The sequence below is a fragment of the Alligator mississippiensis genome, chromosome 14 (genome assembly GCF_030867095.1).
Source record: "Alligator mississippiensis isolate rAllMis1 chromosome 14, rAllMis1, whole genome shotgun sequence".
NCBI classification, from domain to species: Eukaryota; Metazoa; Chordata; order Crocodylia; family Alligatoridae; genus Alligator; species Alligator mississippiensis.
In genome coordinates, this window is record NC_081837.1 from 16,915,303 (window position 1) to 16,929,869 (window position 14,567).

General features: G+C 42.5%; 1 protein-coding gene across 1 annotated transcript in view; it reads left to right on the forward strand.

Moving 5' to 3' along the window:
* Nucleotides 1-8,367, forward strand: part of YWHAG (tyrosine 3-monooxygenase/tryptophan 5-monooxygenase activation protein gamma) — a 34,661-nt gene extending 26,294 nt beyond the window's left edge. The window contains exon 2 of the mRNA XM_006260279.4: nucleotides 4,896-8,367. Coding sequence (XP_006260341.1) covers nucleotides 4,896-5,552 — 657 coding nt within the window. The 3' untranslated portion in view covers nucleotides 5,553-8,367. The remainder of the gene's footprint in view (nucleotides 1-4,895) is intronic.
* The last annotated feature ends 6,200 nt before the right edge of the window (nucleotides 8,368-14,567 follow it).

The following is a 14,567-nucleotide window of genomic DNA, read 5'->3' on the forward strand; positions in this document are numbered from 1 at the left end:
ATATGCTCACAGCCCTACTTACAATAAAGATGGAATAACTGACATGAAATATTTCTAAGCTTTCCATTTTGTTAAGCTCTTGCGAATTCCAGGTATTTAATTATGTAAATGGCATGCACCTGCCCGTAATTGTCAAACCTCCCTTTTCAGAGTAAGATGAGTAACATCTCTCCTCCTAGTTGCTGACTCATATTTGGGAATAGAGTAATGGAAATCTGAACTGTATGGAGACTGCCTCTTTAAAATGGAAAAAACAATTCAACAATTTTATGCTAATGCTGGTACTTTGGAACTACCCTGTTGGCAGAACGTATAGTTCCAAATCTCATATGCTTATTTCTTCCCATTCTTGCATTTGTCTGCCTTGCTTGTTCATATCATTTCCTCAATATTCACTTTTTGCCAACTCGTTGAAGTATTGATTCTTGCAAATAGCTTGGTTGCATCAATTTTGGGCTTATCAATGATCAGTGCAAAGATGATCTCCAGAAAGAGGAGCATAGCCAGTAATCTGCTGAGGAGTCTCGCCTTGTCTGTTGCTTTACACTATCCCTGCAATACAGAATGAAACTATGTATTTCCCCCTGCCCTCCACCCCCATCACCTCATAGGGATCTTGATGATAAAACAAAACTTCCTTCCATAATCCTTTAAACTTTAAATCCCTGATTGCTTGCTGTAAAGATTTTAAATGGGAAACTAATCCTACTGAACACTGCAATGCTGACTATCTTGTGTGTCGCTTCAGGGGATTTTACTTTAAAAGGAAGTATCTCAATTTAGAAATCATAATGGGGAATGTGTTTATATAAAAAAAGTACAAGCAACTTGCAGAGCTTTCCAGTAATCGGTGTTCACCTGGCTAAATTGTTGAGCAGTCTGATTACAACTGGCATTTGTCTGAGCTCATGGGGAGAGGGGGGGGGGGTGAGCATCTCACTAAAATTAGCATTTCAATTATGAAAGGTATTCTTAAACCATTAGCATCCTGATTTTAAAATGGTCTGACCTAGTATTGTAGCTTTTCCACTGCTGTTACAATAATACTCAGGAAGATGGCTTTTGCCAGCAATATGCTAAGAACTGCTAGGTTAGCTTTTTCTCAGACAATTGTCAATAGTAAAGCTGCTTTCCTTAAGTATTAAAAGCTGACAAGTGGGAAAATAGTCAAATTCAGGCAATCTACATTTTGGTGAGTACATGCTCACTGGTTATATTGATGGCTTCCTAGTTTGCCAGGCAAACTTGCTGTGTTCTGCTTGGCAAGGTAAAAAATGTCAAATGCTTCTTCTGATTTGAACATGGAGTTCCTTTGAGAATACTAAAATAAAGGATCTACAGCACAACTAATGTAACTTCACTGTTCACTCCAACCTACTGTAGTAACATGGAATACCTGCTGACTTGATTTTATGTGAAACTAGATTGCTTTGTTTTTATTTATTTTTACTATATGAACTCTTTTAGGAGACCTCTTCACATTTCTAGCAATTCCGTCTTTAGTAATATGGCTCTGAAAGTAATGTAAATATCAGCCTTAACATTTTTCTATCTCTGCAACTTCAAAGGTACAAAACCCAAACATTTTAGTTTTAAAATAGAAACTAGAAAGTGGTACATGGTAAGAGAAATAGTGCCTAAAAGCAGGGAGCTGCAGACTCACCCTAACTACATTGGAGACACCATTTTTGTTTGGTTAGTAGTCTGGAACATTTAGGTTTAATTCAAGGATTTGGAGGGGCGGGGGAAGCCCTAGAAAACCTTGTGTATGGAAAAACTTCTTTAACATGTGATGTAAGCAAGAAGGAAAAATTGAATCTCATGGTAGCAAATGGTTAGAATGGCATGACCTGGCTGTAAGGCCCTTGGGGATGGGGGTGAGGAATGGACAGGATTGTTTTTGTGTGTGTGGCTATTAAAAAAACTTTTAAAGGGTTTAGTTCTGAAGTGGGGTGGGGAGGGGCCAGCGGTTATTCTCTGTTAAATTCCAGGAATTTAGGCAGCATGCTATGTGCTGGGAGCCTTGAGACAGGAAATGATACTGAGTGCGGCATGGTTCCTGATTGTTCGTACTGATCAGCACACCTTTGATTCTTTGGCTTTCCTTGGAGTCCAGAATGATCAGGCAATGGGAAGCTCATGCAGTTTGAGGCACTTTGGGCTGGAAGTCGGATGACCTTCTGGGAGCTTTTGTTGATATACTATGGCACTTGATGGGTTTGGAGTTAGTTAAGCAGACTGGAAGTCATAGTGCAACACTGTACATGCATGGGTTATGGACCCCAAAAGCCATAGGCTTCTTGACTTTTAAGTTCCCTCCAGGTCCAAAGCTACATTTTTTACCATGGGGGGGGGACGACACTATGCATTTCTTGGGGCTAGATTAGGTTACACGTTGCATCTGGGGCATGAATGTAGATGACTGCCAAAATAACGGTGGAGATAATCCTACATATTTAAGTACGTAGGCTGTCTACCAACTGCTGTGGGGAGAGAATTTTGCTGCAGCTCCACAAGATGTTCTCTTGGCCTTATTCCTCTTTCTAGGGAAGAAAAGGAGAAACTGTAGGTGTGGGCCCTATGGCTAGAACAGACAGCCAGCTTAATCTGGGGGTGATTAATCATGAGACTTGACTTGCATCAGAACAGGGCTGGGACAGGACAGTTGCTTACGTGGGAGGCTGAAATGGCAGTTGTTCCAAGGTAAAGGGTCAACATAGGTACTCCATAGGTACTTTGGCTTGTCTGTCTACAAAGTCTGGGATTTGCTGTGCGATAAGATGGTCAAACCCCTTGCACTTGGTGGTAGAGCTAAGTAAGTAATTTGGAGGCAGTTCAACATTGGCCTCTCCCAACCAGCAAGTCCAACCTTTCCCCATGACTCATTCCTAAACAGACGTCCTGAATGGTCTGCAAGCCAAGTCAGTGGGCGGTATGCAGGCTCTGTAGGTCATAAACTATATGGCATATTGAGGACAACTATGCAAATGTTTTGGACCTTAAAATTGTCTGTGTGCAAACATCTTTCTGCCAAATTGGGAAGTATCATTTGGACCATGTTCAGAAATATTTCTTCTTGCTAAACTTCGTAGAGTTCCTGCCAGGCTCTTCTGTCCCTCAGACATGGTTAGAGTTTGCTCATAGTGCCTAAACCTGAGGCTCTGGCCATTTGTCTGGTTTAAAAAAGGAGCCATAATCTGATGAATGACTGATGCAGGGGCTTCAGTCATTGGCCTGCTCTCTGCTGGTTTAATGGTGTTTGCCACAAATCAATTGGCAGTGGTATAATTCTGACTAGACATGGAGTCTCCTTCTCCTGACATAAGAGAAGTCATAACTGAGGAAGCCGCTATGCCTCAACTCTATGGCAGACTACTTTAAAATTCAGTGCAAGAAAAATCTACTAATCAGAATGGCTCCACCACTCCTACAGCTTCATCCAAAACAAACTAGTCTGTATTCTGACCCATGAAGCAATTAATATCTGAACTGTGGCATATGGAACTACTTTAAGGAAATGTCAGTGTTTTTCCTCATGTTTCTCCATATGCATTGTCATCCTAGTCCTAGATCTTAGCTGTATGTGCTCTTGCCAAAGGCACAGAGTCACTAAGGGAAACTAGTTTTCTTTCTGCTAAAGTAGAACACGTCTTTTGTCCGGTAGAGATGTGCCTGGGCACATGTAAACTTGACTTAATAGTCATTTGTCCTTGTTTACCAGAAACTGCTTTGAGGAGCTATGTAAATTGCTGAGTATATTTTAAATGTGGACACTTATTAAGAGCTATTGTATGGATGGGATTTGCTACCATACCTAATCAAAGGAGTTTTGCTGTCTGAAGTAGTAGGACCAAAAGGCATGCTGGGATCCTGGAGACTTTTTTTTTTTTTTTAGTCCCATCCACAGAACAGAGCAAAACAGTTTTCCTAATATAAGGGTGGCTTCTCATAGCTTTACAGTTATTGTGGATTGCTGCTCCTGATTTTTGGCTGCAGTGGATCTGGGCACTTACTACCTAAGAACTGGAATGAGTCCACAAACTCAGGCATGACACTACAAGTTGTACTGCAGTCTTGGCTGGACCCAACAGCTTCAAGACACCTGCCTGTTTCTTTTCTAGTCTCTTAAACCATCCCACTCTATTGGCAATTCACTACCTTTTGTTAGTGGACGTAGCATGATATTGATAGGTGTGAAGATATGCGTGAAAATGTTGGCGGTGGAAAATCTCTTGCAACAAGAATAGCATGCTGCTGCCATATGATTCTTTTATTTATTACAAAGATAAGATTGAATAGATTTGTTTATTGTAGATTTAGTCAATGCATCTACTTTCAGGTCTAGACTTGATGCTTGCTTCCACCCTCACTCCCATATAGTTTTGTGGGGAGGGGCTTACAAACCAATTATGTGGATGTTCAATTAGCTTGAATTCCAACTATTTGCCTGGCTTGTATTCCTAAAATTGAACCGACATGACCTTCCCTGCTTTGCTTGGGCATTCACTTTCATCTCCTGTCTGTGCTGCTTGTTGAAGTCCATCACCTACACCATAAGTGAAGTGCACCTGGCTTATCCTGGCTTTACTTGAGAGACTGTGCTAGCAAAGTACTTAAACTTTGGGTAAAATTGAACAACTGGTACTGTCAGGGTTTGCAACACCAAACAGATTGCTTTCTAGTGGTGGTTCTGACAGCTTCCAAACTTGGAATGATGTCCTTAAAGGTTGTTGCATCTGTGCTATGGAAAAGTAAACCAGAACCTTGTCAACCCGTGCTTTGCTCAGGACACTTGGCTAGAGATAGGTGGGAACATCAGTGTGAGGTAGAGATGGAAAATGACAAGAGGTTTTAATTTAGCCCAACTTCTTTTTCTTTCTCCCCTTCCAATACAGGTGACAGAGCTGAATGAGCCACTGTCTAATGAAGAAAGGAACCTGTTGTCTGTGGCCTATAAAAATGTAGTGGGAGCACGGCGCTCTTCCTGGCGTGTAATCAGTAGCATTGAGCAGAAGACATCTGCTGATGGTAACGAAAAGAAGATAGAAATGGTACGGGCCTACCGTGAGAAAATAGAGAAGGAATTGGAAGCTGTATGCCAAGATGTGCTGAGCCTGCTGGACAACTATCTGATCAAGAACTGCAGTGAGACACAGTATGAAAGTAAAGTCTTTTACCTGAAGATGAAGGGGGACTATTATCGCTACCTGGCTGAGGTGGCCACAGGTGAGAAGAGGGCGACTGTGGTAGAGTCTTCGGAGAAAGCCTATAGTGAAGCCCATGAGATCAGCAAGGAGCACATGCAGCCAACTCATCCCATCAGGCTTGGCCTGGCACTTAACTACTCAGTTTTCTACTACGAGATCCAGAATGCTCCCGAGCAGGCGTGCCACCTGGCCAAGACAGCGTTTGATGATGCCATTGCAGAGCTGGACACCCTCAACGAGGATTCCTACAAAGACTCAACGCTCATCATGCAGCTCCTTCGTGACAACCTAACGCTCTGGACAAGTGATCAGCAAGACGACGATGGTGGAGAAGGCAACAATTAGACCCCCAAATGGACTGGCAGCCGCACGCTGATGCTACTACTGCAGTCTTTATTTTTTTCCCACAAGTGGGGGGGGTCAGGGGTGGGGGAGGGGAAGGGAGGGATGACCTTCCCAGGGAGGCCCCCACGACCTGTCTTTGATTGCCTCTTTGACATTTTTGCCAAAACACCACTAGTGGAAGTCGGGCTGGCTGTGCTGGTATGGAATGGCAGCCTCACACTGGCATATGGACTGTTCTGTAGATTATTAATACAAGTGGAGCTGTCTTTAATTTAACTTTATTGCTAGAAATAAAAGGGTTTTAAGATGAAATAACTTGAATGGAATGGCCCTCATTTTTTAAAAAAAAAATGAAGTTCTGTGGTTCCAGTAAGGATTTATGTGCACGTCTTCTTCAGTTCAAGTGCTGTATGTTTGTTACCATATAGCGGTGTGCCCTGTGGCATGCTCAGTCTGTCATGGCGTAGCTTATAATCCCCAAACTGAAAGATTTTTAAATTTGGGGTTTGTTAATCCCCAGGGATTAGGCCATTTAACCTTTTGTTAAGATGTTTATTAGGGTAGCTTTACAGTATTAACACTAAATTACAGTTTACAGTATTTCTACATTACAGCCATATGTGACATCAAGCCATTGATTGTATAATTTTTTTTTGCTAGTTCATTTTGGCTTGCCATCCTTATCTGGTCCTAGCCGGTGGACTGGTTTAGCTATTCTTTGTCTCCCAAAGTGAGAAGACTGCCTGCTTGAGGAACATCAAAGCTGCTCTATTTTTTTTTTTTTTTTTCCAACTTGACAGGTGCTTGGCAAGCGGCTGTTTTAAACTATTAGTCCACAGTAAAGGAATTACACAATTAGAAAGGGGGGAAAGCCTTTAAACTAAAAATGCCACTAAATAAAGTTAATTCAGGTCTGTATGTCATGTACTGTTTGGTATTTCAAAAACTATCCTGATTTAGGGTGCCGCAGCTCCTCCTCAGGGATTACACTGCCATTTCACTTGCACCTGACTTTTTCTCGCACTGTACCATGAAGCTCATCGGCAGATCTCTGGCACCCAGACTCCCTTGTCAGCTCTCATGGAAGCTGGGTGTTCGTTCACCTGAGAGAGTTCATGGTGTAATGAGTGAAATTTCAGGATCTTAAAAACTAAATTTGGTAGAGAAATCCACAAAGGAAGAGCTAGTCATAAATGTTTCTGCCCAACATAACTTAACCCTGTAATTTAGTTCTGTTTTAAAACCTCCTCCTTTTTTAATTATTTTATTTTTAAAAGACTATTTTATTTGGGTTGGTGAAAATGATAAAAAGCTTACCGGGTAATATTTACTCTTATTTGAGTAATGATTTTTTTACATGGTTGGTGGAAGTTCACTGTTTCCTTCTCTGACTTGCAGATCGCTGTACTCTGTGGCTTCTTAACTAAAGTTTACGCGGTAGAAGGAAACCGCATTTGTGTCACACTTAAAACAGGCTTTCATTGTCCCTTTTGCTAGTCAGTCTAAACAGAGCATTTTGGTGTTGCATATACAGTACAATTCGTTATGTTCAATTGGGTAGCAAGTCTGGCATTATTAGACTTCTAGAGCTAGCTTTTTCCTTTTTAATTTTTAATTGAGCAAAGTTAATAGGCCCTTTTCAGGAAAGAGAGTTCCTACTGGGTTGCTTTTAAAGGTGATGTTCCTTACAAAATTGACCCTGCAAAGATGGATGGAAATCCATGTGAATATGTGCTTGTTTGGTCCTATCGCACATACTTGGTGAATGTACTATATGCAACATCTCTTAGCTTACAAAAAGTGGCTTCAGTGGAAGGCCACCTCCTGTAAATTAAACCAAAATAGCCTGATTAAGGAACCCTACTGGAAAGATCAATAAAGAGACTTGCAGCTTAGGTAACTGACAGAAACCTACAGGAAATGCCTTGGACTGGAAGATTTTATTTAGGCTTCTTAACTCTTTATTTAATTTACCTTCATGTTCAGTGAGCAGTGTTGTCCCTACCTGTATAATTTGGAAGTGATTTACTGGAATTACAAAACCTATTTTTTTTATTTCAGCTTTTGCTCTGGCTGCTTTAGACAATTTAAACAGGAAAGATCGCACAAGAGGGCTAAATGTGGAGTGGGGTTGGGGACTTGATTTTTAAGCAGCTTGAATGGTTTCTTTCATTTTTTTAAGAAATGCACTTGCCTATGATACTGTCTCTCCAGTGAAATGACTGCTCCATTACTCTATTGATACAATATTGTGCATGCTAGTGTCGTATTTCTATACAGTAGCTTGAAATTTATTAACTTATACTGTAGATGTTATGTATTCCTATGACAAAATAGTCTTCAAAAATTTTTTAAAGTTTTTTAATTTATTTTTTTTTTCTTTTGGGGGTAAAGTTTGCTCTACCAAATAGTGATCGTAACAAACTGATCTGTTATGGATGTTGCTATAGTGACATGCAATTATATATGATTTTGTTTAAAAAAAAATTTAAAAAAAAAGGAAAAAAGCAAAAGAAAACACCAGTGTTAGCTTAATCTTAATGTCTGGTGTTCGTCATGGTGAAATTATAACTATTACAGTGTAGGAGAACAATGACTATGTTCTTTGAATGAGCCTTTGTTTGTGCTTTTTGTCATGTTATGCAGTGAACTATTTTTAAGGTCTAATCAGTGATTATTTTTCCAACTCCGTGTTTCTGTAAGGAATTATTTCACACACGGACCATTCTTAGCAGTTTTCCTCAGTGATGGAATATCATGAATGTGAGTCATTATGTAGCCGTTGTACATTGAGCAAATAAACTTACAGATCTGATGTCAGTGCTACTTAATTGTATTACATGTGTTGCGTTTATTCGTTGGTTTGGGGTGGGGTTGTGGGGAAGGCCTTTGTAAACCAGTTTAGTTCATAAGCAGAGTTTTTAGAACTGGGGATTAGTCTCGAACACTTCAATTTGCTGACAAATGACTGCTTCCCATTTGAGGCCTACCTCTTTTGGGTGGCGGTAGGGTGAGGAGGGGACAGAATGACTGGGTGGTTCATTACAATACATCTCACCAGAGATCTGGAATTGTTCAGGATCCTGATCCCCAACTCGCACAAAACAAATGGCTTGAGTGGCTGTGCAGTGATGGGCTCCCCTGTTAAAGTTTGTAAGAGAGCTTTCAGTAACTCAAATCCAGAAGGCTGCCTAGAGCAATGTTGCAAATTGTTCTGCGATTTATGAACAGTTCATATGAACTGTCTGGGGAGCGTAACTAGGGCCTAGGTGTGAAGGCTGGCTGACACCTCAAAGGAGGAAAAGCAAACTGACAAAACTATGCCTGCCTTCAAGTATTGCCCATATAGCAATAGTCTCTGTTTTAAAGGAAAAACATCTGTATATGTATTGAGTATAGTAGCAGAATGAAAGATTTCTGGGACAGTGAAAGTGCTCCCGCTTCTCCATGCCCATGGCAATTCAAGGCATGCCCTTTAATTCCCAACCCAATCTGCAGAAGGATTGGGTGTCTGGCAAGTTTGGTTGTTATCCTTCACTATTGGATGGCTCCTGAGTTTTAAAGGGAAGAGTCACTGATCTCTAACCTTTAATAGAAATGGAAAACTTTGTCAGCTGAAAGACTATTCAAACTACCTGGAGTCCCTAAAACAAAACACATCAGTATTTTAAAGTATCTTGGATACAAATGTAGCAAACACGATATTTCTTCACCTTTTCTAAATATAGGAACATGTATTGCCGTTTGTGGCCAGCTATCACCTTGCTGTTGCAGTTACCTGCTTCAATAAATCTTCAGTAAAATGAACTTTCTTTTCATTATTCAAGCCCTTACAAGGTAGAGTACCCCTAAAGCTCTCCCATTGGGGCAGTACATTGTAGAAGATGCTAAATTTTACAAATGTGCTAGCTCAATTTTGGTAGAGTACCGTTGCACCACAACTCCATTAGAATACAGTAGAGACTCCAACCTTAAACTTCTGTCTTCACCATGAAAGCGTACTCTCTTCTCAATTTGGGTTTCTAAACTAAGTTTTTTTTTTTTGGTTTTTTTTCTTTTCTGGGTGGCTGTTCTGTTTAGCACTTCTTAGGATGAAGGTAGCTACTTCTAGGCAAGGCAGCAGAACTGACTCTGGGTGCATCTACACATGCATTAATGTTCTTAGCAAATGCACATTAAATCTTGTACCTCAGAGCACTTTTACACATGCTCTGGGAAGAGGGGGGACGGCACTTTTAATAGAAATGGTCCGAGAGCTGATCTAATTAAAGCGCCTCTGCATCTCCTGCATTGGTATCCCCATGCTTAAAAATGGCAGGGCACCTGAACTGAAGCTTGCTGAAAGAGCTTTTAGCTCAAGTGCTACCACCCTATTTTTAAGTGCAAGGACACTGATGTACAAGGTGCAGGAGGCTGCTGGAGCACGGCAATTGCCACACTCCAGCAGATTTGATTAAGGCCCTCTATTATGAGGTACTAGGAAAATGCGCATTAGCCTGACTTAGGGTTTTAGTTAATGCACATTAAGTGATACACAATATGCATTAGCCTATTTTATTGCACATTAAGGCACGTGTTTTTTTTTACACGACACTTTAATGTACATTAGAATAGGCGAGTGTACATTAAAGCAAATGGGTAGATGTGCCCACTCTGTCTTAGCTTTAGACAATTGAAGGACAACTGAACTCCAAAATGTTACAAAAACAAACCTGCATGGATGAGAAACGCAAGCGTGCAGTGATTTACAGGGTTTCTCAGGGCCACCTGTTGGGAGCACAGTTCTCTCCCAGTAGTGATCTGTTTAATGTTGAGCCAAGTGCAAGGAGTGGGGGCAGAAAGAAGGGTTGGAAAGGCTGTGGGACAAAAGGAATGAAGAGGTCCCCCTCCAACTTTTTTTCAAGCTACATAGTGAGATGGTCTAAAGCTCCAAGAGCTGAGACTTGGGGTGTGGGGGGGAAGGAGGTCACAACAAGCTTTTTTTTCTTTTTTGTTTGTGTTTTTTTGTTTTGGGTTTTCTTACTTTAAAGTCATGCGAGATCAGGGTATTGTGTAAGAGTGGTAGCTGAACCTGAAGGGAAAGGATGGATTTTTGGAGATGCCCCAGTGAAAGAAAGCTACAGACAATCTGGGGACAAAATGAAGATGGGGGTGATTCAAGCCTGGTGTAGGTTTGGGGTGATAGTGTACAGAGAAGGGTACTTGATTGTAGGAGAATTGCAAAGTAGGACTAGTAAAGTTTGGCAAGGTGTGTGAAGATGACAATTGGAACAGCACTGCTGGCTGCACACAAGTACTTAAAAGTACAAGTATTATACCTGAAGTTGCTTCCAAAGAAGGATGACCTTTTCCCCTTCTCTCAAAGGCTTGATGCTTTTTTCCAAAACAAAAGTTCAGAAGCCTTTATTCTTGGGACACCTAGAATGGTGCTATCCAAAGGGTCCAGACTGAAAACGGAACAGTGGAGGGGACGGGACAGTGACAGTCTTCAGTAAATACACTTTTGAGTCCAAACAGTCACTGCAGAGGTGTGGTGCTCATGGTCCTTCTTGCATCTACTTACACAGGGGAGAGTAATGGACACCGCTGACATGCTTGCTTGGAAGTTTTGGGGACCTTTCTAGGTGCTCCTCTCTTGTAGCAAAAACACTGGTCCCCCACAAAAAGAAAAAAAATACTTCAATACCAAGCACTTTTGGGGAATATAATAACCACTAGTTAACATAAGCTGCAGTGGGAGTGTATCTACCCAAAATAGAACAACCTGGAGCTACAGTCCTGAGTCTTCTCTAAGTTAGTTATTCTTATGCTGTGGGGTGTTCATCTCTTGACTTCCAAAGGCAGGAACCACTACTGAACTGTTTTATAGTTCCCTTCACGCTGTATAGATGACCTGTGCCTGCGCTGCTCAAGACTGCTTTTCCAGTTCACCTAAGTGTGCTACTACAACTTCAGTCAACACTGACGATCACTCTTATGACAGGGATGGAGATTCTGAGCTATTTTATCCTTTCTTCAGACAATGTTCTGCAGATGCATGTTCAAAAGATGGCTGCTATTCTTGAAGCTGCCCTAATGTTAGGATTTGTTGATTCCAGTCTTGATGCCATTAGATAGAAAGGGGGGAGGAAATATCCTGCAGTTGTAGAAGCTGACTCTTCTGGCCCCCAAACCCTGGGCTGGCTCTTTTACTTGCACAGGGGACAAGCTGGAAGGGAATAGAGATCTCTTCCAAACTCCTTTGCAGCTCACAGAGGCCATCTCATTGCTATTACAAGCTCTGTTTCATCCCCCACTACCAAGCATCATGAAAGTATAGCTGTTTCTACCTTTACTTTACTACTCTGCCCCCTCCCCACCACACACATCCCCTGCATCACAGGTAGCAGCTGCTGCTGCTTCCCAGTGCTGGCAGCCTGGATTTATCTACAGGCAAATACTGCCTCCCACATACCTGTCGCAGCATAAAAGTAGCTGGGAAGCCTCTCCTGTTTTCTAGAAGGAGGTTGGAAATGTCCTGATCTAACCTCTAGCCATTTTGAAAGAGCATTGGGGGAGATTTTGCTGTGTCTGCCTGATCTGCTTTATTAAGCTGTGTCTGCTTATTCCTGGTGTGCTGCACACAATTCCCTGCCTTGTCTTATTTAAAGAACCTTTGCCTTCCTACACCTATTAGTAGGCAACTCTTGATCCTCTGGATCATGGTGTATGCATAAGAGGTCTTGCCAGGTGCCTGATGAATCCACTTGTATGGAGTCCTGCAACCATTGCACCAGACTTTCAGTGTGTACACCTAGGCAAGACTATGGAGGAGTGGAGGCTGACCAAGACCTACCCTCCTTTAGACCATTGAGATAATCTGGCTTTTGGATTCTGAGTCCAGACTGTTGGTGTCTCGATGGTTGTAGCTTCTGCCGGAGCTACTGACTGCCTAACATCTCAGCAAGGGTCCATTTCTCTCAGGGTGATGTCCCTTAGCCTTTTTCCAACCAAGGAGTACCCACAAGTCAGTGGGGGCTAACTAGAGTTTTGAGGTACCTTATATTCACCTTACTCTGGAGGTTACAACATTGTGGTATTTTGTAGGAGCTACCCTGCCACAAGTAGCCTCACCATGTTGCCACGAGGCCTTCCAGTCGGATGCAGTTTATGGTCACATACAGGACCATCAAGCACCTGTATGTAGTAAAGAGCTGGGTATTTCAGTAGGCTAATCATTTCCCTCTCTAATTTTACCTTCAAATCTTTGTTCTTGCATCAGAGCTCAGCAGAAGGAAAGCAAATAACCTCATTGCCTTGGTCTTGTTCTGTCACTGAGTTTATCTACAGGGAAGCCTTGTTGCGCGGTGTGAAAGGAGAGGGAAAGTGCATATGTGGCTTTCCAGGTTTACTTGCTGCATCTTCCAGGAATGAGTGGTCCCAGTGGAAGGGGAAGAGAACAGCTCCAATGCTAGAACAGAAGCTATTGAATGAATAGCAACAAGCTCATCAAATGGCAAAGGAGCAAGTGGTTCGCTCCCACCCAGAGGTTTTTCCACTTTAAGTTGTGTGCTGTGACTCACTGCATAAAAATAATCTCCTCCGTCTGAAACTATAAACCTACGATGTGTGTTGACTCATTTGCTCTGTAGAGAAGCTTGGTGCCAAGGAGAGTACAGCAGCTTTTTCAGCTTCGGCAGAGTGAAAAGAAAGGGGATCTCTTCACTGTCACCTGACCTACAACACAGGGCTGTCTGGGAGACAGCCATGCTAGTGCACTTGGAGGTGAATGTAGGGGTGCTACATGCACAGCTCAGTTTCTTTTTGTTCTCAACCTATTTTAACTTGCTTCCAAGTTGTTGAAGCTCTCTTAATTTTTGTCTACAACAGCCTAATCTACCAACTGAGATGGTTTGATCTGCATACAAAGGAGTTTGTTACCTCCCTTTGTAGGTGTGTTGAGTTCTACCTCGAGGAGGAGGTTCTGTTTCATTCTGGTGTGTAGTAGGAACTGAGGTCACGGTGTCCTCCCTCCCCAACTACCATTCACTCGCTCATCCCTGCTCCAGGCCAGATTCCTGGTAGGTGAACTTCAGTGGGAAAAAACTGGTTTCCACCAGGTGAGACTTTGATCTCACCAAGGGCGTTAGAGGCTCAAGATCATTGAGTTCTTCACAATCCAGGGCTACAAGTCACCTAAAGAAGAATCTGACTATTCCCTTGGCCATACTGGCGTGAGGAAGAGCATTCTGGGAATTGACATGCTGATGTGGGAACCTGCCAGAGGTCCTCATGCTCTCTAAGGAAAGAAAGGCAAAAAAATAGCCTCTCTGGCCTTCAATGAGTGCACAGCCACCTTACAAGCTAAGGTTAAAGCCCATTTAAGCATGTGCTCTACTTGAAGCATATGAACAGTCCCACTGACTTCAGGAGTGGGTGGGTACTTGGGCACATGTTCCAGTACCATGGGCGGGCTTAGTGGAAATGATAACCCTTCAAAGGGTCTAACTGTGAAGGATAACCAGCTCCAGGGGACTTTCCTGGGTTTTGGAGGTACTCAGCACCTTTGGGAGAGCCAGTTCTGGAATGGTTGGATGGATGTTAAAGCCCAGACAAGGTTCAGCAGGGAACATGCCATCCCAGGAAAGGGTTAAGAAAGGAGTTGAGTCAGAGAGGAAAATTGCTGCCCTAAACCACCAAATGGAGGAGGGGCTGGTAAGAGATGAGGCCTTAACTGCTCTTGGGAGGACCTGGGATGAAAGTGCTAAAAGGATCTGTGTCCAGAGCAGAAGGAAGACTGCTGGGAGCACCTGCCTTGCCCAGACCTCAAGGCATTGGCTGCCTCTTTCTGGTCCTAATCCTGTATGATTTGGTGCCCCATTCAGCAAAGCACTTGGGCACGTTCTGAACTTCCACTGAAGTGGGTGGGATGCTTCGGTTGTTTCCTCAATTGGGCCCTTGGCTAAGGCTTAAGAGTTCCCAACCAAAGCCAAGCCATTGCAGGCTACAACTGCCCCTGTGGCCTCAGCTCTGCCC